Here is a 24,273-nt window from a genome sequence, read left to right on the forward strand (position 1 = left end):
ATAATTGTCTTCCTGGGACAAAACCAGTGAATTTCATGGTATATTTAGTATTTTATTAAATGAGTTTGGGGACCATATACATAATAAAATATCCATCTTTGTCAACAGCAGCTTTTCTCCCCCCTCCCCCCCAAAAATTCCAACTTGATACAAAGGAAAAAAACAAACAAACCAGGGGATTGTCAAACAATGTGGTGGCCAAGAGCACAAGCTCTGCAGCCTAGCTGCCAAAGTTCACATCTCTGCCATTCACTAGCAGAAGCTGGCAAATAGTAAGTCCTCAATGAATACTACCTATTATCTTGGTATCATATTCAGCCACTGAGTAAAAGAAAAGAAATCATTACTTTAGAACTATATATTATTCTACAGAAAGTTATTATCTCATCATTTTTCATTAGCACTTCTAATCTTTTAAAATTCTTCACTCTCTGCAATACTTATACTCACATTTCTAGAAACCAAAACTGGACAGACATTTTTTTTAGCAGAAGAAAAGTTCCTTTATAATTTCTTCATGTCACATTATTATTTATCCATTCCTACATACATGAAAAATCTAATATAGTCAGGGCATCACTTTTGCCAGAAGATGGAAATATAACTAACTCCTTTTTCTGGTCTCTCTCATATCCTAAGTATTCTTATTTCCTCTTTACTAACTATCTGTCATGCCACGTCACTCACTCTCTTCCCTTCCAACTCTCATTCTCTGCTGCTCCCTATCCTATCTATAGAGTTCAATTAACTTTGGCTTGATTTTTTTTTTAAAGTCAATGTTATACATCAGAGAGTAGAAACTGGAAACCTTTGCTCTTTCTGGTCACTCTCGCTTGTCCTTCTAGTACTAGTCTTCCTCTTTAGACCGTGCTTACATTTTCTATGGACCCTTTCTATTCACTCTCTCTTATCCCAAGGAATTATCTTAGTCACGCTTCCTTTTACAATTTCTGTGGAGCTTTTTTTCCCTTCCTTTTCCGCTGTTTCCTGTTTGTTCTCCCTTCTGGATATTTTATTTTTCTTAATAGATTCCCATATTTCTTATCTGCTCTTTCATTTTGAGTTATGTTTTCACTAGACATTCATTGCTAAGCATCTTAAAACATTAAGCATCTCCTTGGCTAAACAAAATTAATTTTTCACTACTAAACTCTCATAATTTGTCAGTAACCATATAATGTTAAAATTATTTTCAAAATTTAGTCCACTTTTCACAATTGTGTGAACAGAACATCATATGAAAACGTAATTGAATGTAAATGTGGAAGTTAACTTTATGCCTCAACATGGTTAGCCTACAATACTGAGATAATTGGTCAAACATTACTCCCAATGTTCTGTTGAGGTATTTTTAGATAGTTAAGATTTAAACCAGCAGACTCTGAGTAAAGCAGGCTGCTCTCCATAATGTGGATGGGCTTCACCTAAGTGGTTAAAGGCCATAACCAAAAAAAGATGGCCTTCCTCCAAAAAGAAGAAATTCTGCCTGCAGGCTACCTTCAGATTCAAACTGCAACTTCTCTGGGTCTCCAGTGTGCTAGCCTACCCTGCAATTTTGAATTTGTCAGCCTCCACAATTACATGAGCCAATTCCTTAAAATAAACCCTGTTTATATATATTTCACTTCCTATTAATTCTGTTTCTCTAGAGAACTCTAATACAATAAGTAAGCAGACACTATTGTAAAGAAGTTAAATTATTCCTCAAGGCCATTTATGAGTCTATCACTCACTTCTTTTCTTTTTTTTTCTGGCCATGCCACATGACTTGTGTGATCTCAGATCCCCGATCAAGAATCAAACCCAGGCCCTTGGCAGTGAAATCATGGAGTCCTAACCACTGGACCACCAGGAAATTCCCTATCACTGGACTTCCTAAATGGAAGGACAATTAAACACAATACAGCCAACAATCATCTTAAATTAGCAGAATATTGAGCAATCACACATTTCTTATAATGATTTTCAGGTTATAAAAATCACCATTCTCTAAGGATGCCTTTTGAATATAATCCTAAGTGAAACTGTGCCAAATGAGAAGGGGGTGGTAGGGAGAGACTGGAGATTTTTACCTAATTTCTTTACTGAGAAACTTTTCTGAGGTGGGCAAAGAAGTTGAGATAAGTAATAATCCAGCATGCAAAATAGGCTATCAAATCCCAAATAAATGCTACTGTACTTGCATTGGTTCAGGACAAATAAAATGTCCAAATATTTATAAACAAATGAGAGTAAATGAGAAATAATAACCATTACGACTCTCTTAAATCTCATTTTCTAGGTAATGTAATTCTCTGTCGACATTAGAAAACTATACAAAAGCTTAGGCTTGAAACCACCTCCCCTGATCGAGCTCATATTCTCATTATTTTAAGAATGCATCACTTACCTCATGGACTTCTCTGTCTACCTCTCCAGTTCTCTTCTGAGACTCCAGGAGAGTAATCTGAGAGGATAGTTTTTCTGAAAGTCACAAAATAAATAGCCTTAGAAGGTAAAAAAAACCAAACAGAGGTATGATTGCGTGTGAGGCTACTTGAGATGCATGAAATAACCAACAGGAAAGAACAGACTAGTTTGGGGGAGATAAAACAACTTATTTTATTAAAATAAAGTAGTGGCAAAAGATGATGAAAAGATGAGATATAAGATAGAAGGGTAGTGGGTGTTAATGATTAACCTGAGTGAAGTATAATAAATAGCGGAAGGCTTTACAGGGGGGAAAAAAAAGCCAGAGCACATGACAAAAAGCAGCTATTTCTGCAGCATAATTTGGGAATTCTAGGGAAATAAATGTAAATTATCTATAACTTTTCTGTGTTCATATTATACATCATGCATTAATATAGCACTTAAAATGTCTTCTACATTCTTTCACATATGTTCATAAGGACATCAAATTTTAGCATAGAAAGGAGCTATCCAATCTTTTCAATGACCATATGAGGAAACAAAGAAATGACATGTCCTACAGCTAGTTCATATGGCTAGGATCAGAACTCAGTCTTCCGAGGTCTCCCCCATGTCTTATTACAATGTGGGTATCTAAAAACGGTAGTAGTACCTTGGAGGATAAAAATATTGAGTATTAGTAAGCCCCCAAGAAGTTTATACTCTTTCTGAGAAGCTAAGTATACGAAACAATCAAAAAAGCTCATTTTTTACACTACATCCAAGTGTTTTAATATGACCGACATGATTTGACCCTACTTATTCTACAAACTCTATACTGCCCCCCTTTTGCTCACTCTACTTCCAAGAACACTGGCCTTGCTTCTGTCTGAAAACATATCAAGGTTTAGTCATACGTCAGGGTGTTTACCCTGCTCTTCCCTGCTTGGAATGAGATCTGCTCAGTCTCTTTTGTGTGGCTGTCCCCTTTTCATCATTCAGGTAGCCAGTGATCAAAGGGGCCTACCCTGACCACTCGGACACTGCTTTCTCCTTCCCCCAGACACATGTGCAGTAGCCTGTTCTATTTTTATCCTAGTATTTATCACTCTCTGAAATTTTCTTACGTATATACATGTTTATGGCCTGTCTTATCTTCTAATATGTTCGGAGCAGTATCCTCAGCAACTAGAGTAGTCCGCAGTACATAGGAAAGGCACCAGTACATAGGAAAGATATTTGCTGAATGAATAAATGAACATTCATGAAACAAATGAATTCAAGACTGTATATAATATGTTCAGACATTTCACAAGTATTTGAGGAAGGAGCACAGTGGTAGAAACGGAGGAACAAAAGGTGAGTTTAATATTAATAGAACATGACTCATAAAACAAGGATAACCAGACATGAAAACTAATACAGAAAACCTCAGGGCCAGTGACCCCTGCAGTAAAGAGCAAAGAGAATGGAACTCATGTAACCTCTAAACCATAATAAGCCACATGAAAGTGACAGAGACTGCTTGCAAAACTGCAAAATAAACATCATGGATAAGGTCTCAGAGAAGTGGTTTAAGTGGGTTGAATAACAAGTTGAATTTGCAGTATTCTTTATCAGCAATGATAGGACTAGCCTAATAAAGATATATGATCCCTATATACCTTAGTTTATAGCTAAGTGGAACGGTAAAATGGTTAAGTTGGAAATGTTGGTATAGACTTTAGGAAATGGTATATACTTTACTCGGTATTCATTCTCACTCTTAAGGCACAGTAGTCAGTTACTCCAGGATAAATTAGATAAGTGAAGCATTATTAACTACAAGTTACTAAAGCTATACGGTCCTTGTGAAGCAGGTGACAAAAGGAAAGAAGTATATCTTCATTCTTACTAACTGTTCACACACAGTTCAATAGAATAAAGTGCTAAATTTAGTTCAATCCAACAAAACTTTATTCAGCAGTCACTCATTTGCCAGGCACTATTCTAGTTCCTGGTAAAAGGTAAAGCAAAAGATGGAAAAAAAAAAGACCCTTGCCCTTGAAAATGAATTTTAGAAGCACAAAAATGCATTTAATCCAACTTTGGGAGATTAGGACCAACTTCTTAAAAAGTTAATGCCCTAGTTGAGGCCTGAAAGATGAGTTCAAGAATTAGCCAGGCTAAGAAAAAGGATACGGTTCTAAGCAGTATATAGCATGAGCAAAAACCAAAGTGGTTTCTACCTCTAAATCTTTATTTCTACTGATCTCTGTTACCTCATCCCACAAATTTGTTATTGGAAAAGTTCTTTCTCTATTTTACCTATTTAAAAAGTCATTGTCTTATTAAGGTCCTATTTGAGCCATACATCTGAGACGATTCCTTGGCCTACTCCAAAATGAATATAATACAGATCTCCTGCAGCATTTAAAGCCCATACTGCAAAATGTTATACTTATGTAAACACTGGTATTGTGTTCAAGTTGTTTAATGTGTATTAATCCTAACTTCAATAATTATTAGCTGTGCTAAGATCTTTATTATCATTGAATCTACATGTTATACATATACAGTGATAAAAGTTGTTGGTTAAGAGGTCAGAGAATTATGGTTTTCATTTATACGTACCATTCTCAGCTTTCAGCTCCTCCAGCTCTACAGAATTAAGGAGCAAGACTCCCTTTTCATTCTCTAGTTCTACCACTCTCTTCTGCAAAAAGGCAATACTCTCTTCAGTGACTGCCTAAATTGTAGAAAGACAACAAATTAATGATTCTCCAGTGCAAAACTCTCATCCTAATGTCCAGACAGCCTCTGGCATTTTTGTGTTCTAAAAGTTCTCCAGCCTTGAAAAATACTTTAAAAATAGCATCTACTTATCTGCCTAGGTAATCTTTAAAGCAATGCTTTTCATCTGAAGATAGAAAGATGAAATCTTTCACACAAATTTCTAGTTCACTGGCTTTTGAATTTAAGACCAAAGCCTGGATTTTCCAAGTCTATTGCATACGAAAGAAAATTTTCAGAATTCAAAAAATTAAAAGCACATTATGGGTTCTGGAAAAACTTCAAGTAATCTAGTATGTGTGTAAATGGAGTCGTCAAAGGAAGAGGGAGGTCAGAAAAAATATTGGACTAATTAATGGTAGAAAAATTTCCAGACTGAAGCAAACTATAAACACAGAGATTCAAAAGGCAAATTCCAAGCACAAGAAACATGAAGAAAACTATGCGAAGGCACATTATAACCAAAGTGTTCAAAACCAGTGATAAAATCCTAAAAGCAATCAGGAAATAAAAAAAAGAGACAAAGATTACAGTAGATTTCTTACTAAGAAACAAAATGCAAGAAAAGAGAGTACAGTAATAGCCTTAAAGTATCAAAAGAAAAAAACCTATCAATATAAAATTCTACAGTTAGCTTTTAGATATCTTCTAAAAACAACAGAGCGAAAGATTTCTTCAAACATGCAAGAGCCATAAGAACCCCTTACCAGCAGACTTGTGTGCTCAAGAGAGTACACACACACATTAAAGGAAGTCCTTTGGGCAGAAGGAAAATGACACAAGATGGAAATAAGAAACTACACCAGAGTTTGGCAAGGTTTAGAGCCTTCTACCTGTTTCTGAAAATAAAGTTATGGCCTAAAAGCCTAAAATATTTATCATTTGACTCTTTACAGAGACTGCCAATTCTGGATCTACCCTAAAGAAAAGCACCAGAAATGGTAACTGCAATGGTAATTAAATTTTTTTTCTTATCATTTGAATCTCCTGAAAGATAACTGACTCAACAAAAATAAAAATTTTTCTTTATAACATATTATATTTTTGTGTTTTTTGTTTATGACATATGTATAAGTTAAATAATAACTAAGTGCCAAGAATGAAGAAATACAAGTATACAATTGTAAGGTTACTATTCTACACATGAAGCAGCACAATATTATATGCAGGTTAACTATGATTAAAATGCAACTATAATGGGTTTCCCAGGTTATAAAGAACCTGCCTGCCAATGCAGGTAGACATAAGAGATGTGGGTTTGATCCTTGGGTTGGGAAGATCCCCTGGAGGAGGTCATAGCAATCCACTCTAGTATTCTTGTCTAGAGAATCCCATAGACAGAGAAGCCTGGAGGGCTACAGACTATAGGGTCACAAAGAGTTGGACATGACTGAAGCGACTAAGCAACAGCAGCATAATCCCTAATGCAGTCACTATTGTAACAAAATAAAGAATTATAGCTAATAAGCTGAAAAGTGAGAAAAACAGAATCGTAAAAAATATTCAATTTTTTTAAAGGAAGGAAAAGTAAAAAAGTAAAAGGCAAAAAGTTGGAAAAATGGAAAACAAATAGCAAGGTGAGAGACTTAAAACGGTATCAATGGCAACATTAAAGAAAATGGTCTGAACACTCCAAGTAAAGGGCAGAGATTGACAGATTGGATAAGAAGTAGATTCAAATTCTACGCTTCATATAGGCTTTAAATATAAAGACAAAAATAATCTAAAGAGTGAAAAAAGATACACCATGCTAATATTACTCAAAAAAGTAGAATAACTATATTAATAGCAGACAAAAGTACATTTCACAGCAAAGAATGTTACCAAGGATAAAGAATATAATTTCATAATATCAATGGGTCACTTGATAATCAAAAAGACATAAACATCCTAAATGTTTAAGCCCCCAATAACACAGCTTGAAAATATATGATGCAAAAACTGATAGAACTGTAAATAAATCGACAACTAAGAGATTTCAATATTCTTTTCAATAATTGAGAACAACAGGCAGAGAAGCAGCAAAGATATAGTGCACTTGAATAACACTATTGACTAATTTCACATGATCGACATTTATAAAACATTCAAGCCAACAACAGCAGACTATTTTCAAGTACATATGCAGCATCAACCAAAATAAACAATATTCTGGGCCATAAAACAAGTCTCAATCAATTCTAAGAGTCAAGTCATATAAAGTATGTGCTCTGACCACAAGAGAATTAAAATAAAAATCAATAACAGAAAGACATCTAGATGTATCACCCCCAAATATTTAGAAACTAAGTAACCCAGCGGGCAAAGAAGAAATTAAAAGGGAAATTAGTATCTTTAACTGAGTGAAAATGAAAATACAACCAATTTGTGGGATGCTACTTAAGTAGATTTTAGGGGGTATTTTTAATGCAAAATGCCTATATTAGAAATAAGAAAGGTCTCAAAGTAATGGCCTTGGCTTTCACCTTAAGAAGCTAAGAAATGAGGAAATCAAGTCTAAAGTAAACAGAAGAAAGGAAATAAGGAAGATCAAAGCAGAAATCAATAAAATAGAAAACAGAGAACAAGACAGAATCAATGAAGTTAAGGCTGGTTTTGAGATTACTAAAAATTAATAAACCTCTGGACCGTCTTACCTGCATAAGAAAGAAAACACAAATTACCAATATCAGAAATGGAAGAGGTAAGGTCACTACAGATTCTATATATGTTAAAAGAATAATTAGAGACTATTATGAATAACTTTTTGCCTATAAATTTGATACTTTATATGGACAAATCTCCTAAAAGATATTAAAATACCAAAGCTCACTCCAGAACAAATAGATTACCTAAATAGCCAAATAGTTATGAAACAAACAGAATCTATACAGACAAATGCTTCCACAAAGAAAACTTCAAGACTAGACAGCTTCACTGATGAATTTTCACAAAACATTTAAGGAAAATATAATACCAAGTCTATACAAAATCATTCCAAAGAAGTGAAAAGGAAAGAATACTTTCCAACTTATTCTAAAAGGCCAGGTTTACACACAGAGCAAACCCAGGAAAAGATATTACAGAAAATCACAGACAGACAAATATTCATCATAAACACAGATGTAAAACTTTAAAGCAAAATTTTAGCAACTGAATCCAAGAAAGCATAAGGATAATACATAACTACCAGGTGAGATTTTCCCCAGAACTCTCATACACTGCTGATAGGAATAGAAAATGGTAATACCACTTTGGAAAACTGTCTGGCAATGTCTGTCTTAAAATCTCTCATATGATACAGACACTTCACTTTTAGGTATTTACTGAGAGTAAAGAAAGCACAGGTCCAAACAAAGATTTGTAAAAGAATATCCACAGAAGCTTTACTTGTAACAGTCAATAATCCAAATCTGCCCATCAACAAGTAAACAGATAACCAAACCGTGCTATGTACAATATTCTCAACAATATAAAGGAATGAACTCTTGCTGCATACAGTAGGGTAAATACCAGAATAAGTATGCTAAGTGAGAGGAGTCAAGAAAAAAAAGCACATACAATTTATTAAAAATTCTAAAAAATACAAACTATAATGACAGAAAGAAGATCAGTGGTTACTTGATTGGGGGGAGATGTGAGAGAAAAATTAAAAGGGATCATGAGAAACTTTGGGGGTGATGAATATGTTCATTTTATTAATAGTGGTGATGGCTTCATGCATACATCAACACTTATTAAGTTGTACACTTTAAAAGTATGCAGATTATCATATGTCAATTGTATCTATAATATAGCTATTTAAAAGGAAAGTAAGTCAATATGTAAGTAAAAATAAAATTCAAAAAACTTTAAATTACCAAATAGAAGACAGGAATAGAAAACAGAAGGAAAAAAAACCCAAGATGGCATAAATGAAAGACAAATCATTCATATCAGTAATTATACTGAATCAACTCAACACTCCAATGACAAAGCAAAGCTTATGGGAAGAAGTAAACAAGCAAAACTTAACTATATATTATATGCTGAGGATGAGAGGGTTGGAAGGTAACCTAATGACTGAGATGAGATGCTAGACTTCTGGTGTTAAAGATGGAAGAACAACCAGGAACCATGGAGTGTAAGAAATACAGCTCTAGCCACTGGAAAAAGTGAGTACATTAATTCTTCCCTAAAGCCTCCTTTGCAGCCCAACCAACATTGTGATTTCTGGCCAGTGAAATTGATTTTGGATTTCCGATCTCTCGAACTTGAGGAATCTCATAACCTTCTGTTTAGAAGAAGAAATAACCATTTCTTCTGAAGAAATAGAATCATTCCAATCAAGAAATAGAAATCAAAATACCAGCCAAGCCACAAGAGAAGGGCATGTGACTTTGTCAGTCAACTCAAGTCATCCTACTCCTGGCTCCAGAATTGAGTTGAAAAAGCCTCCAGATAGTTCCCTCCATAGAAGGCTCCAGACTTTGCAGAGAAAATAGCCATCTCCATCATTCATTCCCTCTCCAAATCTCTGAAACACAGAATTGAAAAGAAACCCAGAATTTGATGCCTCCTTCGTGAAATCCAGAATTTGATGCCTCCTTCTTTGTTCTTTCTCTGGAATCCTTGGCCATTCCAGATATTCCAAGGACTTCCATTACTATGTTGAATTACTATGTTGAAGAGTAGTGCTAAGAGTAGGCACCTCTGTCTTGTTCCTGATCTAAGAGGAAAATCTTTCAGCCTTTCACCATTGAACCTGATTGTTAGCTCTGGACTTGTCATATAGGGCCTTTATTACATTGAGATACATTTGTCTATGTTTAACTTGTTAAGAACTTATTCAGAACAGATATTAAATTTAGTCAAATGTTAAAAAAATTGGTCTAGTTTTAACAACTAGACAAAAATCAGTCAAAACAAAGATAACCTAAATAATACTATGATTTAAGTGATGTTTATACAATATTATATTGTATAGCTTCCCTGGTACCTCCGATGGTAAAGAATCTGCCTGCAATGCAGGAGACTCAGCATCAATCTTTAGGTTGAGAAGATCCCCAGGAGGGAATGGCAACCCACTCCAGTGTTCTTGCCTGGAAAAGCCCATGAACAGAGGAGCCTGGCAGGCTTCAGTCCATGGGATTGCAAAGAGTCAGACACAACTGAAGTGACTTGGAACACATACAAACACACACAAGCTATATTCACCAAGACAGACCATATGCTGTGTCATAAAACAAGTCTCTACAAATTTCAAAGAACTGAAATAATATAGAACATGTTATCTGGTCATAATGAAATTAAATTAGAAAGCAGTAATAATAACAATAAGGTATCTAAAAATAAAACTAAATATGTGGATAATTAAACAACACATTTCTAAATAATCCATGATCAAAGATGAAATCACAAGGAGAATTCAAAAATGCTTCAAAAACTGAATGATAAAAACACAACATTATCAAACCATGTGCTTAAAAGGGAACTGTATCCTTTAAATGTTTAAATGACAAAAGATCTGAAGTGTTTGATATAAAGTTATACCTTAAGAAGGTAGAAAAAGAAAAGTAAAACCAAGTAAACAGAAAGAAATACCAAGGATCAAAAAACAATAAAAGTGAAAACAGACCAGTAACAAAGAAAATTAACAAAGTTAAAAGTTGGTTCTTTTAAAATATTTTTTTAAAGTCAATTTCTAGTTTAGTCTGATCAAGAAAATGAAGCACAAATCAAACAGTAGAAATTTGCAGTTAGAAGATGAACAAGTTTTGAAGATCTAATGCCCAGCATTCTGATTATAATTAACAATAATGTATTATACATTTCAAAGTTGCTAAGAGACTAGATCTTAAATGTTCTCACCACAGAAAAGAACTGATCATGGTGGAGGTATTCACTAATGCTATGGTGGTAACTCTGTTGAAAGATATACATGTATCAAATCAACAAGTTGGATACCTTAAACTTCTACAATGTTATATGTTAATTATATCTTAATCTAAAAAAACAGTAATAGGGATTGGGGTAGAGGTGGGTATCACTACAGAGGGTATACAAGCATTAAAAAGATAAAAAGAGAATATTGCAACCAACATGATAACAAAAATTTGACATCTTCAATGAAATGGACAAAACAAAACAAAAATCCAACTGGTACGGGATGAAAAAGAAAATCTTATTAGTCTCATATCTGCAGAAGAAATTGTCAACTCCAGACCCAGATGGTTTCAATGGTGAATTCTTTCAAACTCTTGAGAAATAATACCAATTTTACAAAAACTCCCAGAAAATAGAACGGAATACTTGCCAACTTGTGTTTCTGATGCCATATTAACTCTAATACCAAAATCTGACAAAGCACTACAAAACAGAGGAAAACCTTCATGACTAAAACCCTTTATAAATACAAATAGAAAAGTATTAAATCAAATTCACTAATAAATAAAAAGTGTAATATTTTATGACCAAGTCAGGTTTATCCTAACAATACAAGGTTGGTTTAATGTTCAAAAATTAAAGTACTATACCACATTAACAGAATAAAGAAAACCCATGTGGTCATTTCAATAAGTGCAGATAAGGCATTTGGCAAAATCTAATACCAATTCTTACCAAACTAGGAATTGAGGGGAACAACATCAATCTGATTAAGAACATTCATGTAAGACTTAAGGCTAGCACCACAGCTGATGTTAAGATATGGGATACTTTCCCCTAAGATCAAGAAAAATGCCGAAGGCCCAATATTACCACTTTTATTAAACAATGTTGTGAATGTCCTAGCCTTTGAATGAAAAAGAAATAAAGGCATAAAGATTAAAAAGGAGTAAACTTGTCTTAATTTGCAGATGACATGACTGTTTATGCAGGAAATCCTAAGGAATCTACAAAGAGTCCAGAGCTAATACAATATATATCAAGTTCACATATGCAAAATTCCATTGCATACTTACATACAAACAACAAACAATTGGAAATGAAAAGAGAATAAATTCCATCTACAAAAGCATTAAAAAATATGAACTATTTCAGAATAAATTCTAAAACATGCATAACTCCTCCAAACCAGTGCTGAGAGACATTAAAGATGCTCAATAGCATACATTATTAGAGAAATGCAAATCAAAACTATAATGAGGTATCATCTCACAGTGGTCAGAATGGCAATCATCAAAGTCTACAAACAATATATGCTGGAGAGGGTGCAGAGAGAAGGCAACCCACTTACATTGTTGGTGGGAATGCAAATTGATACAGCCACTATGGAGAACAGTATGGAGATTCCTTAAAAAACTAGGAATAAAACTACCAGCTGCTGCTGCTGCTAAGTCGCGTCAGTCGTGTCTGACTCTGTGCGACCCCACAGATGGCAGCCCACCAGGCTCCCCCGTCCCTGGGATTCTCCAGGCCAAGAACACTGGAGTGGGTTGCCATTTCCTTCTCCAATGCATGAAAGTGAAAAGTGAAAGGGAAGCTGCTCAGTCATGTCTGACTCTTCGCGACCCCATGGACTGCAGCCTACCAGGCTCCTCTGTCCATGGGATTTTCCAGGCAAGAGTACTGGAGTGGGATGCCATTGCAGATGACCCAGCAATCCCATGACTGAGACTATATTCTGAGGAAACCATAACTAAAAAAGACACATACCCCTATGTTCATAGCAGTACTATTTATAGCTAGGACATGAAAGCAACCTAGATGTCCACAGACAGATGAATGGATAAGGAAGTTGTGGTACATATACACAATGGAATATTAGTCTGCTATAAAAAGGAACACGTTTGAATCAGTTCTAATGGGGTGGATGAACCTAGAGCCTATTATAAAGAGTGCAGAAAGTCAAAGAAAAAGACAAATATTGTATATTAATGCAAATATACAGAATCTAGAAGGACAGTACTGATAAGCCTACTTGCAGGGCAGCAAAGGAGACACACACATCTAGAACAGACTTTTGGACACAGTGGAGGAAGGAGAGGGTGACATGATTTGAGAGAATAGCATTGAAACATACACATCACCATATGTAAAGCAGCCAGTGGGAGTCTGCTATATGATGCAGGGAACCCAAAGCCAGTGTTCTGTGAAAACCTAGAGGGGTGGGAAGGGCAGAGAGGTGGGAGAGGGCTATAAAAGGGAGGGAACATATGTATACCTATGGCTGATTAATGTTGATGTATGGCAAAAACAATCACAATATTGTAATTATTCTACAATTAAAAATAAAATTTAAATTAAAAAAATAAAGATCTTAGTAAGTGAAGAGAGATACTATACTCCTAGATTGAAAAGTTCAGTAGTATTAAGATGTCAATTCTCCCTAAACTGATCTATAGATTCGACACAATGCTAATTCAAAATCCCATCCAGTTTTTTTTTTTTTCCAAATAGAATTTGAGAAAGTTGACTGTACAATTTCTGTGGAAATGTAAAGAACCTGGAATAATCAAAGCAATCTTAAAAAGAAGAACAAAGTCAGAGGATTTATACTACTTGATTCAAAATTACAGTAATGAAAACAATGTGATACAGGCAGAAGAAATGACAGAACAATAGAACAGAAAGCTCATAAATTTGCTTTCAACAAAGTTACCAAAGCAATCTAATGAAGAAAGGAAAGTATTTCTAAGAAATGGTACTGAAACAACTGGATATCCATAGAGGGAAAAAAAAAAAAACACCTCGATTCTTTATCTTACACCACATACCAAACTTTATTGAGGTTCAGAGACTTAACTCTGAAAGCTAGAACTATATGGCTTGTGGAAGAAACTATAAGAGAGTATGTTCATAACTTACAGTTAAGCAGAGATTTCACAGACAGGACATAGAAAATTATAACCAGAAAAAAAAAAAGATAAATAATAGACTTTATCAAAATTGCAAATGACTGTTAATTAAGGGACATCATGAAGAAAACAAGTAAAAAGCAAGCCACAGCATGGGAGAAAATATTCACCAAATATGCCTGATAATAAATTGGCATTTAGGGTGCATAAAGAATTACTACAATTTGACAAATAGGTAAAAAAATCTCAACTTTCAAAATGAGGAAGTAACTTGAAAAGATACTTCACCAAAACAAGAAATACAAATGTCCAAGAATTTCAGAAAAACATGTTCAACGTCATTTGTCATCAGGGAAAAGCAAATTGAAATTCCAACAACCTACCAATACATACCCATTAGAATGACTAAAATTTTTAAATTGACAATACAAAATCTTAGAGAACACGTAGAGCCACTGGAACTCTCATTTATATTAGGCAAGAAGGTGCTCAGTGGTAAAGAATTCACCTGCCAATGCAGGAGACATGGGTTCGATTCCTAGGTTGGGAAGATCCCCTGGAAGAAGAACCACCAAACTACACCAGCATTCTTGCTGGGAAAAATCCCATGGACAGAAGAGCCTAGCTGAGCAGGCTACAGTCCATGGGATCGCAGAGTCGGACACAACTGAGCACACACATAAATATTATAATCACTTTGGCAAAAGATCCAGTATTTCCCTATAGAGCTAAATGCATTCTTACTCTATGGCCTAGAGCTTCCTCAACTAGCACTTGACGAAGATGAGTGAAAACATATGTCCACACAAATACTTGTACAAGCATGTCCACAGCAGCTTAATTCATAACAGCCAAAGCATAAAAAACCCAAGTATCTATCAAAAGGAAATAATAGCACAATCATGCAAAAAGAAAATGCTACGTTCATAAAATGAAATACTTCTCCGCAAAGAATCAATTATGATATATGCAGTAACATAAATAATCTCAAAATATGCTGAGTGAAAGAAGCATTATACAAAAGAATACAGATGTGATTACATTAGTAGGCTATAAAACATGGAAAATTAATCTAAGGTGAAAAAATAGAACACTGGTTCGTCTGGAGGAGAGTAATGGGGTTGACTGCAAAAGGGTACTATGTAAGGTGATATGTCTTGATAGGGAGTTGAGTAATGCATTTGATAAAACTCAATGAATGGCACATTTAATACTTGTACATTTTGCGTTTTGTAAATCGTGCTTCAAAGAAAAAGAACTATACATAAATATTAAAATCTACTCAATGGTATGCGTGCTGAAATATTTAGAGAAAAATATACTGATATCTACAACTTACTCTGAAACATAAAAAATTCAGATGGAATTGGTAGATGAATAAATGGATAGATAAATGATAATGCAAATATAGTAAATATTGATAAAATCTATGTGGTAGGTATGCAAGTGTTCACTATAAAATTCTTTGAATTTTTTAGAGTTGCTGAAAAATGTCTTCACAAAACATAAGAGCAAAGAGTTGAGTGAGAATGGGAGAACAGAAGAGACTGGAAAGCCTAGATGGCAAAAACCAGGAAACAAACATTTTTGTCAGTGTAAAGTACTACCCAGGGACTGTGGTACTCCGCTGACCAATGTATCTGTCAGTTTGTAAGGGTATAATCTTATAATGGAGATGAATTAATCTAGTGATCCCAGCTTGACACTAGCTAACCTAAGTCATCAAACTAACTTTTCTTGTTCTGATATTCAAGTTTAATAAGCAGCTTCTGGCAATTAAAACATAGCTTCCCAGGGATTTTTATAGAAGGCAGAGAGAATATACTGGCCAATTATCAGGCAATTAAACTTTTTAACATTAGCTGATTAATGTGAGCATTATGATTTTTACAATAGACTTAAGTTTGGTTGGACTACATTGTATACTGAAAACCTGATCAAATCTCAGCCAACCAAAAGCAAAATTGTACTCCTGACTGGGAAAACTGATTATAAGATTAAAATTAATGACTTATCTCTAAAACAACATATTAAGACTTTAAAATTAGAAAATCTTCTGAGGTCATGGTGTTCACTATCTATTTTTTCCTCATTATTCATTCTTGGGACACTTTTCAGGATTCCTTTCAAATGGAACTGCCTCAAAAAAAAAAAAAAAAAAAGGATTTTATCAGGCAGAAAAGACAGAAGGCTTATACTGCTTTCTGGAATTTCTAAATTCTATTAGAACACCCAAGTACACATACAGCAAAGACAAACAGATCTTATTCATAAGAAGTACACATGTAATTACCTGTGTGCCCTCATGAGAAACATCTGGCAAACAAGTCTGAGATGCTGTTTCATGTTTTAGCAATGGTGGCTTATTTAGAAATTGGTTAATTTCTTCAGATTTTTGCTGGAGTTGATCTACGGAAAAGAAAATAAGTAGACTGAAATGATCTTTGGCTTACATCCCAAACTTAATGAGTTATTATCTTCCAGGGGCAGACCATATGCTATGTTGTTTATTCTGGTTCAATTTTCTTAATTAAAATACAATACCAGCATATTTTATGTGACAACATTTTTATAAACTTTACTCTCAGGGACCAGAGGACAGCTCAGTAAGCCTCTTTCATAGGCAAAATAAAACAGGCCTAGGTATATTTTTTAAAAGTCATTTTTCCTTTCCCCCTTGAAAATGTCCTACATGTTTTTTATTTTCTTCAGTCTCCACATAAGCATTAAAAATCCTACTGAGATTCTATCACACAGTTTTGAACATCAGCATGGTTCAGTTAAGAGAACACCATGCTCAGGTAACACACTGTCCCCATATAATGCCCTGCAAAGCTTTTTGGTTAATGTTCAGCTTTCTTCAACACAGATCTTCAATTTAATGCTTTCTAAAATCTTTCCTGTATGCCAATCTATTAGAATTAAATTAAATCAGAGTCATGTATTATTAATACTTTAATAATAACATATTTTTAAAATAAGTTTTCCTTAAATCTCCTAAAAGAATAAAAATTTTATTTAAAAAGGAATGTTCACCTATAAGAAGAGCATTCAGATCCATCTTTAGAAGTAAGGCTGACTCTATATAATTTAGTCTCCCTACCTTTGCAACTAGATTTGGCTTGAGTTTTTCATAAATTAATCCAAATCCTACTCATTTCAGTTAATGAACCCCTTAGACCACAGTCATGCTTCACATAGCATACTTTAAAATTTGCACATCACTATCAATAGTTTTTAGTACTATAATGATAATTATAATATTAAGTCAGATTATAACTTCAGTTAGAGATGGGAGAAATGCAACAAAGGGTTCAGAAGAGACATCTTTCTTAATCCTTCTATAGATTCCTTGGTTTAACAGGCAAATGATGTCATTAAGAGATATCTGAAATTTTAAAGGAGGAGCTACTGAGGTGCTACACAAGTGGGCTTCAAAAGCACTCAGATACTGACCTTCCAGCTGCTGAATGACCTGGGCTGAATGAGCTGCCTGTTCATTTTTATCTTGGAGAAGTTTTGAATTTTGATCCTTGAGGGCATCACAGGCAGAGTGCAGCTCTTGCTCAGATTTTTGAAGGCTCAAAATGTGAGAGGTCTTCTCTTCCATTTCTGCATTGTGCTTCTGTTCCAAAGCACTGTGCCGGGACTGCAGTTCAGCCTGGGCTTGGCCTGCTTGTTCAAGCTGTTCCAGAAGATGATGCATTTCTTCTTGCAGGTTATGGAAAGATAGTTTTCTCTCTGCCACTTCTAGTTCCATCTTTTCTATCAAAACCTTGGACTCCTGTCTTTCTGTTTCTATAGTGTTCCTTAAAGTGCTCAGCTCAGCTTCCATCTGTTGTAATTGCTGAGACAGAATCTAAGAAAAAAAAAAAGCCTCATGAACCATAAATTCATTCTTGCATTTCAATAAGCATAGTGAAGAGCCCTTTCTAGGTGAAGCCTGGGCCTAGACACTCAGGATCAAACTTCCAATTGCACAAAGGTCCTCTTTTTGCTTCTTGATACTTTTGACAATAGTGTGTATATATACAGTGTCATTATTTTTTCACTTACATGTCTCCCAATACAAAATTAGTTCAATAAGTGAATGGACTGTGCCTGTTTTATCCTCATTGTTCTCCAGCATCTAGCATAATATATGGCATACTATTTATATTGAGTACCTGGTACTCAATAAATACTGAATAAATGAATGAATAAATGGATCCAGTCCCTGCCCTCAAGGAACTCAGCGTTTAGTGGGAGCATCACACTTAAACAGATCAGTATAATACAAAACATTAGAGGCCAAAAGAGATACTTACAAGGTATTAAAAGAAGGGAAATTTACCATAAAGTCAAACATATGTAAATATTTCTACAGTACCTATCTAGTAAGTAGCACAACTGGGATTTGAACCTGACTGTGTGATGACAGCCAAGAGGGGACTCAGGGTCAGGGTTTGTTAGGACTGGAGATATGAGAACATGTTTCTGTGCAAGAAAGACAGTCATTCTCAAGGTGAGCTGAAAAGAAGAAAGGAGATTACTTTCTCCAGCAGCATGCAGGACCCAGATGAACAAGCACAGAATATGGACTTTCAGAGGAAAGTAACACATTCTTAAGAAACTAGGATCCTAGACCTAAAATCACAAAGGAAAAGGGCAACAAGATTTGAAATATAAGTTTCATGAGGGAAAGAACTGTATACATTTTGCTCATCATAGTATCACCACAGTGGAAACAGTGTCAAACTTTATTTTTGGGGGCTCCAAAATCACTGCAGATGGTGACTGCAGCCATGAAATTAAAAGACGCTTACTCCTCGGAAGGAAAGTTATGACCAACCTAGATAGCATATTCAAAAGCAGACATTACTTTGCCAACGAAGGTCCATCTAGTCAAGGCTATGGTTTTTCCAGTGGTCATGTATGGATGTGAGAGTTGGACTGTGAAGAAGGCTGAGCGCCAAAGAATTTATGCTTTCGAACTGTGGTGTTGGAGAAGACTCCTGAGAGTCCCTTGGACTGCAAGGAGATCCAACCAGTCCATTCTAAAGGAGATCAGCCCTGGGTGTTCTTTGGAAGGAATGATGCTAAAGCTGAAACTCCACTACTTTGGCCACCTCATGAGAAGAGTTGACTCACTGGAAAAGACTGATGCTGGGAGGGATTGGGGGCAGGAGGAGAAGGGGACAACAGAGGATGAGATGGCTGGATGGCATCACCAACTTGATGGACGTGAGTCTGAGTGAACTCCGGGAGTTGGTGATGGACAGGGAGGCCTGGTGTGCTGTGATTCATGGGGTCGCAAAGAGTTGGACACGACTGAGCGACTGAACTGAACTGAGTATCACCACCACTTAAGCATAGGGAATTTGTTGATAGAATGAATAAATGACATCAATACTCTGAAGGCTTCTAATAGGATTTTATGCCTGCTCCCTGGCAAACTAAATTGGAAATGAATGCTCCTGAGGCAGGCAACAGAGATCACAAGGCAGTACCTGGTTTCTCTGTTCAGCAGTGGTCAGCTCCTGCTGCAGTAGGTCCACAACCTGAGTGCGGCCCAACAAGGCTTCTTCATGCTCCTCAAGTTTCCTCTGCAGCGTCCTTAATTTCTGAGAAGGAAACATTCAGATACAATGTGCTAACACATGAGCATCATTACCTGATTACTTTCAAAATGTCAGGGAGACTTGTATCCTAAGATTTTTGGATGTTAGGGATGACAGGTTAAGAGTCAGACATTGCCATTCTCCTCAACCAGCAGCAACAAAGAATCTCCAAAATGTCTTCTCCAGAGCATCAACAACAACCAAACTGACACAAGCAAGTCCCTAAATTAGGGAGCCTTTTTAATAATTAGATATTTATTACACGTATCCACTTTTAAAATTATATAGTCAAGATCCTGTATCTAAATAATGTAGGTACACATATATCCTACTCACCTAAGAGAACGTTCTCTACAGGCAAGAACCATTTCTCTTCTAGTTTCATGCATGGGACATGCACTTGATAAACAGTTGTTGAATGAATAAGTCAATAATACATGTATATATTAATAATCAACTTTAAAAAGTGCTGTATTCTGAAACTTTATTTAGTGATGTACTCTGAAGGATTGTCTAGAACATGGAAGAAGTTGTCACTCAAAATCAATTAAGTGGATCGACCATAAAAAATACCACTGGAGTGCCTCTGAGTACTACACTGCCTTACACATTAAACAGAAACAAATACTTTTGAGTTAGTAGGTGACAAACTTAAAAACAATGAAGCCAATTTTCAAAAATTACTCAATGATTTTTTTTTTTTAAAAAGAATGATTTAATAAAAGGCTTTAAGGTTTCAAAATCACTCTTTTTTTTTTTTTCTTTAAATTTTCTAAAGTTTAAAACTGACTTCATTGATTTGAAGCTTTGGATCAGGTTTCTAATGTACAAAGGTAGCTACAATGAGCAAACGGAAGAGAAACCCATTTCTGACTACCACACACATTTGCCAATTAAACTCAGCTTTTGAGTATTGACAATCTGATTAGAGGGGTAAGGGAAAAGGTAAAGGAAAATAAATAATTAATATGCAACAGAAGAGAAGACCACCAAAAAGAAGGCAGTTAATGAGCAAACCCACACCAAGTGAAGAGCAGTGGGCAAGGATGGAAAAGTGGCTGTGATTAACTTAATTAAATGTTAACCAAAACAACATTCTACTAGGTTTTAGCAACACACCTGTTGCATCTCTGTTTCCACATCTGCCTGGGTTACTAACTGAAGAAGCTCATCTTCATGAAGACGAACCTGTGTCTCAAAACGGGCATCTTTCTCTCGGACCACCTGCTGCATGGAACTCAACTGAAGACACACACCAGAGAAACTATACAAGTTACACTCCCAGAATTATCACACAAACAAAACTCACAGACTATTCTCCAAACACAGACACTGAGAACTGATAAGACAATAGATATTTCAGATTAAATTTTGAATGTCAAAGGATGAGATTTTCGGAAGAGAGCTAGGCCTGATGGTAACGTCAAAATGTGAGAGAAAGCCTGCCATTAAATTCAGAAGTCAGCTTAAATATAAATTTTGAATAAAAACTTTATTTGCATGGTTAAAACAATGTTTAAATATACAAGAGGTACATTTTTAAAAGATCTAAGGAGGTTAGAATATTAAACATACAAAGTTAGATTCCTGTTAAGCCCTAAACAATTCATTGAATAATCATACTTGTGGTCAAAAACTTTCAATGAAATTCTCATGCCCTATAAAACCTCAAAATAATGTTATCTTCTACTCAAGATTCTCTACAACTGGAAATACAAATTTTTCTTTCAGGTCTTATTTTCAGAGAATTGCTTCTACCAAAGAACTTGGTATATTTCCACACTGCCTCTCCAGACAGCTATTTTCAGCTGTCATTACTTGCAGGATTTTAGATCACCCTCATTTGTGACTGAATGAAATGGAAATAAACTGACTGGTTGTGAGTTGCTCAGTATCAGTGTTTTCGTTTTGTTCTTAGATTGTGTGTGTGTCTGTCTGTGTGTGCACATGCTTATTTACTTCCTTAAGATCTGTGGCTGAGCATGCCAACCAGCTCTTCACTTGCCCATTCTGCACTGGTCCTTCAATCACTGTTGACTGTTCGATTTATGACACTTTGAACCAAACTTGGCTCTCCTTCTAAGGCAGGAAGAAAAAAAATCTTAATGATTTGGTTTTTTTTTTCCCTCTACTGTATCTTTTATTTATTTTTTATTTGAAGGATAATTGCTTTACAGAATTTTGTTGGTTTCTGCCATTATCTGGATTTTGATATTACTATAAATTTGAAATCCTGTGTTTCAAATGTATAGGCACCGGAGTCCTTCATTAGCCAAACATATCTACACATCCTTTCCTATAAATGTCCATATTCTTTTTCCTGAGACTTTGCTCACACCATTCCCCACAACTGGAATATCCTTTCCCCACCCTGTTGAAACTATATTATCTATCCATCATTGTTTTACCTAAATCTTGAGTCTTCCATGTAAGACTCCTTGGTTGTCATACTCACAGTAACTTCTTTCATCTCACAAAATACTTTGTATTGCTGCTTGCTCTGAACATTCTGAATGGCTTATATTATGATGGATCAGTTAATACATTTATGTGTGTGTGTGTGTGTGTGTGTGTGTGTGTGTGTGTGTATACCCATACACCTTGGCTTTCCATGCAGTAAGTCACTCAGTAAAAATATTCTGTATTTCCCCATCCGACATCGTATAATGTATACAAAAAAAGGACATGATAAAAGCTAATACACAAAACTTAAGATCTTAGAATATCCAATATTAAATTTATACACAGTAGTAGGTCATCCATAGACAGAGAGCACCACTAATACTACGAGTTCTCAATAAACATCAAACACCCAATGGATAAGGCACTTAATGTGCAAAGGCACTTGAGGGGAAAAAAATGTTTCTTGAGTCATTTGAGCATTATTAAAGGAAAAATATAAGAGTGAGTGGTCAAATGGGAAATTCAGAAAAATAGAAAGAGTTGAGGATGGCAGTTCAAACAGTAGCAGAAAATAACTACTGGTCCTGGTAGCAGAATAATTTCTGGTTATAGCAGAAACAACTATAAAGAAGAAAGTCACGTACTGGTGCCTTTTAACATTGAACCTCATAACTTGTACCACCTTCTCATTACATAAGCACTAATACTTTGATTATAATTTAACTTCTCATTAAGATTTTACTATGAAGAATGGACTTAGTCATTTGTATTTCTTTTGGTTTATCTAACAGTCTCTTTGGAACTCAGCATAAGCTCATTCCTTTCTAAAAGACTGAATCTTTGCATACTGTTAAAACCAAGTTTCTGGGCCTTAAGAAATAGCCATAAATTAAGCTATGGTGTATTCATCAAGGTAAATAATACTTCTAATTTCTTCTTCTACCACACCGTTCTACTTTCTACTGTAACATTCTAGCTACTATACTTTCACCTACCAAAGTTTTTAAAATAGACTGAATTGTCATGTAATAATACTAAGCTTTTTTTTTCCATTTTGTCATATATCTCATGAGCTACATTGTTTATTTTTTTCTATTTAAGTTTAAAAAATTTTTTTAATTGGAAGAAAATTGCTTCTGTTTTTATTTTTTTAATTGGAAGAAAATTGTTCTGTTTCTGCTGTACAACAATACAAATCAAGTATAAGTATACATATTCCCCCTCCCTCTCCCACCCTAATCTTAAACTTTCATGATTCTTTACTGAATCTGAGGTACCTCCCACCCTACCTGAGCAGCTTGCTCTGCCTGTGTCTGGCTGAGCTGGGTTTGCAAAGTGCTAACGAGTTCCTCCTTCTCTTGGAGCTGCTTCTTCATCACTAAAAATTCTTCCATCTCTGTTGAACAAGACTGAAGACATAGAAGGAAACAAATATTTATGCAAAAGAACTGGCACTCTTAACTCTGACCTCCCTTTTCATTTGCCCTAAGTACCTACCAATATCCTTCTAATTTCCATTTAACACTGAAGGGAATTGCATGAACTGTGGTTTTTTAAAAAATTACCAAAATTACTTGTCAGAGGGAAACCAAAACAAGGGCAGCAGTTTTTCAATGTCTTTGAATCCTCACACAGAAACAGACAGTACAACTAGATAAAAAAACCAAAAACCCATGGACAATATTTACAGTAAAATTAGGAAGGCAGTACTACAAATGCTAAAATACACGTAGGTAGGGACAAACTACCAGAAGACTCTGGTATCAGAGTCTGTGCAACAGGAGGAAGGCAGCAACAGAGCAACATCTGATTGCCTTGAGAACAGGAAAACCCCCAAACGGTCAATAAATTCTTACTGGGAAGCACAGTTGGCCAATCTTAGTACAACAGCGTGAGTTGGCAAAGCTTTTCCACTCTCTGATTCTGGCTGAGTAAAGGGGTCCACAATAAAAAGGACAAAAAGGCTACAATAATCTGGCCTACCTGAAGTTTGAAAACTAACTCATTAGGACTGTCACCCAAAATACAAACTGCACCAAGAAGAAACTTCCAGGTGTGAAATAGAAATTAAACAGAATAGGGATAACAGAAATAGAAGACAAAGAAGGGCTTCACATGTGCTATACAATTCATCATCGACTAGCCACATGTGACTATCAAGGGCTTGAAATATGCCTAACGTAAGTGAGAAATTAAATTATTAATATTAGTTCATTTTAATTAATTTAAGAATAAATTATTTTCCGTTAAATACAATTATGTTTTTGTATGATTATATTTCACTTTACCTGCTGTATCATGCAATATACTGCTGAACCGCTGTGCACGTAATAAGTGTGCATGTTGCTCCT

General features: G+C 35.2%; 1 protein-coding gene across 1 annotated transcript in view; it reads right to left on the reverse strand.

Moving 5' to 3' along the window:
• Positions 1-24,273, reverse strand: part of GOLGB1 (golgin B1) — a 76,981-nt gene that overhangs the window by 36,450 nt on the left and 16,258 nt on the right. The window contains exons 6-12 of the mRNA XM_052636731.1: positions 23,212-23,331; positions 20,639-20,761; positions 19,409-19,522; positions 17,376-17,778; positions 16,213-16,328; positions 5,005-5,119; positions 2,390-2,463 (exon numbers count right to left, since the gene is read on the reverse strand). Of these exons, the coding sequence (XP_052492691.1) occupies positions 2,390-2,463; positions 5,005-5,119; positions 16,213-16,328; positions 17,376-17,778; positions 19,409-19,522; positions 20,639-20,761; positions 23,212-23,331 (1,065 nt within the window). The remainder of the gene's footprint in view (positions 1-2,389; positions 2,464-5,004; positions 5,120-16,212; positions 16,329-17,375; positions 17,779-19,408; positions 19,523-20,638; positions 20,762-23,211; positions 23,332-24,273) is intronic.

Source organism: Budorcas taxicolor, chromosome 1, assembly GCF_023091745.1.
Source record: "Budorcas taxicolor isolate Tak-1 chromosome 1, Takin1.1, whole genome shotgun sequence".
Taxonomy (NCBI): Eukaryota; Metazoa; Chordata; class Mammalia; order Artiodactyla; family Bovidae; genus Budorcas; species Budorcas taxicolor.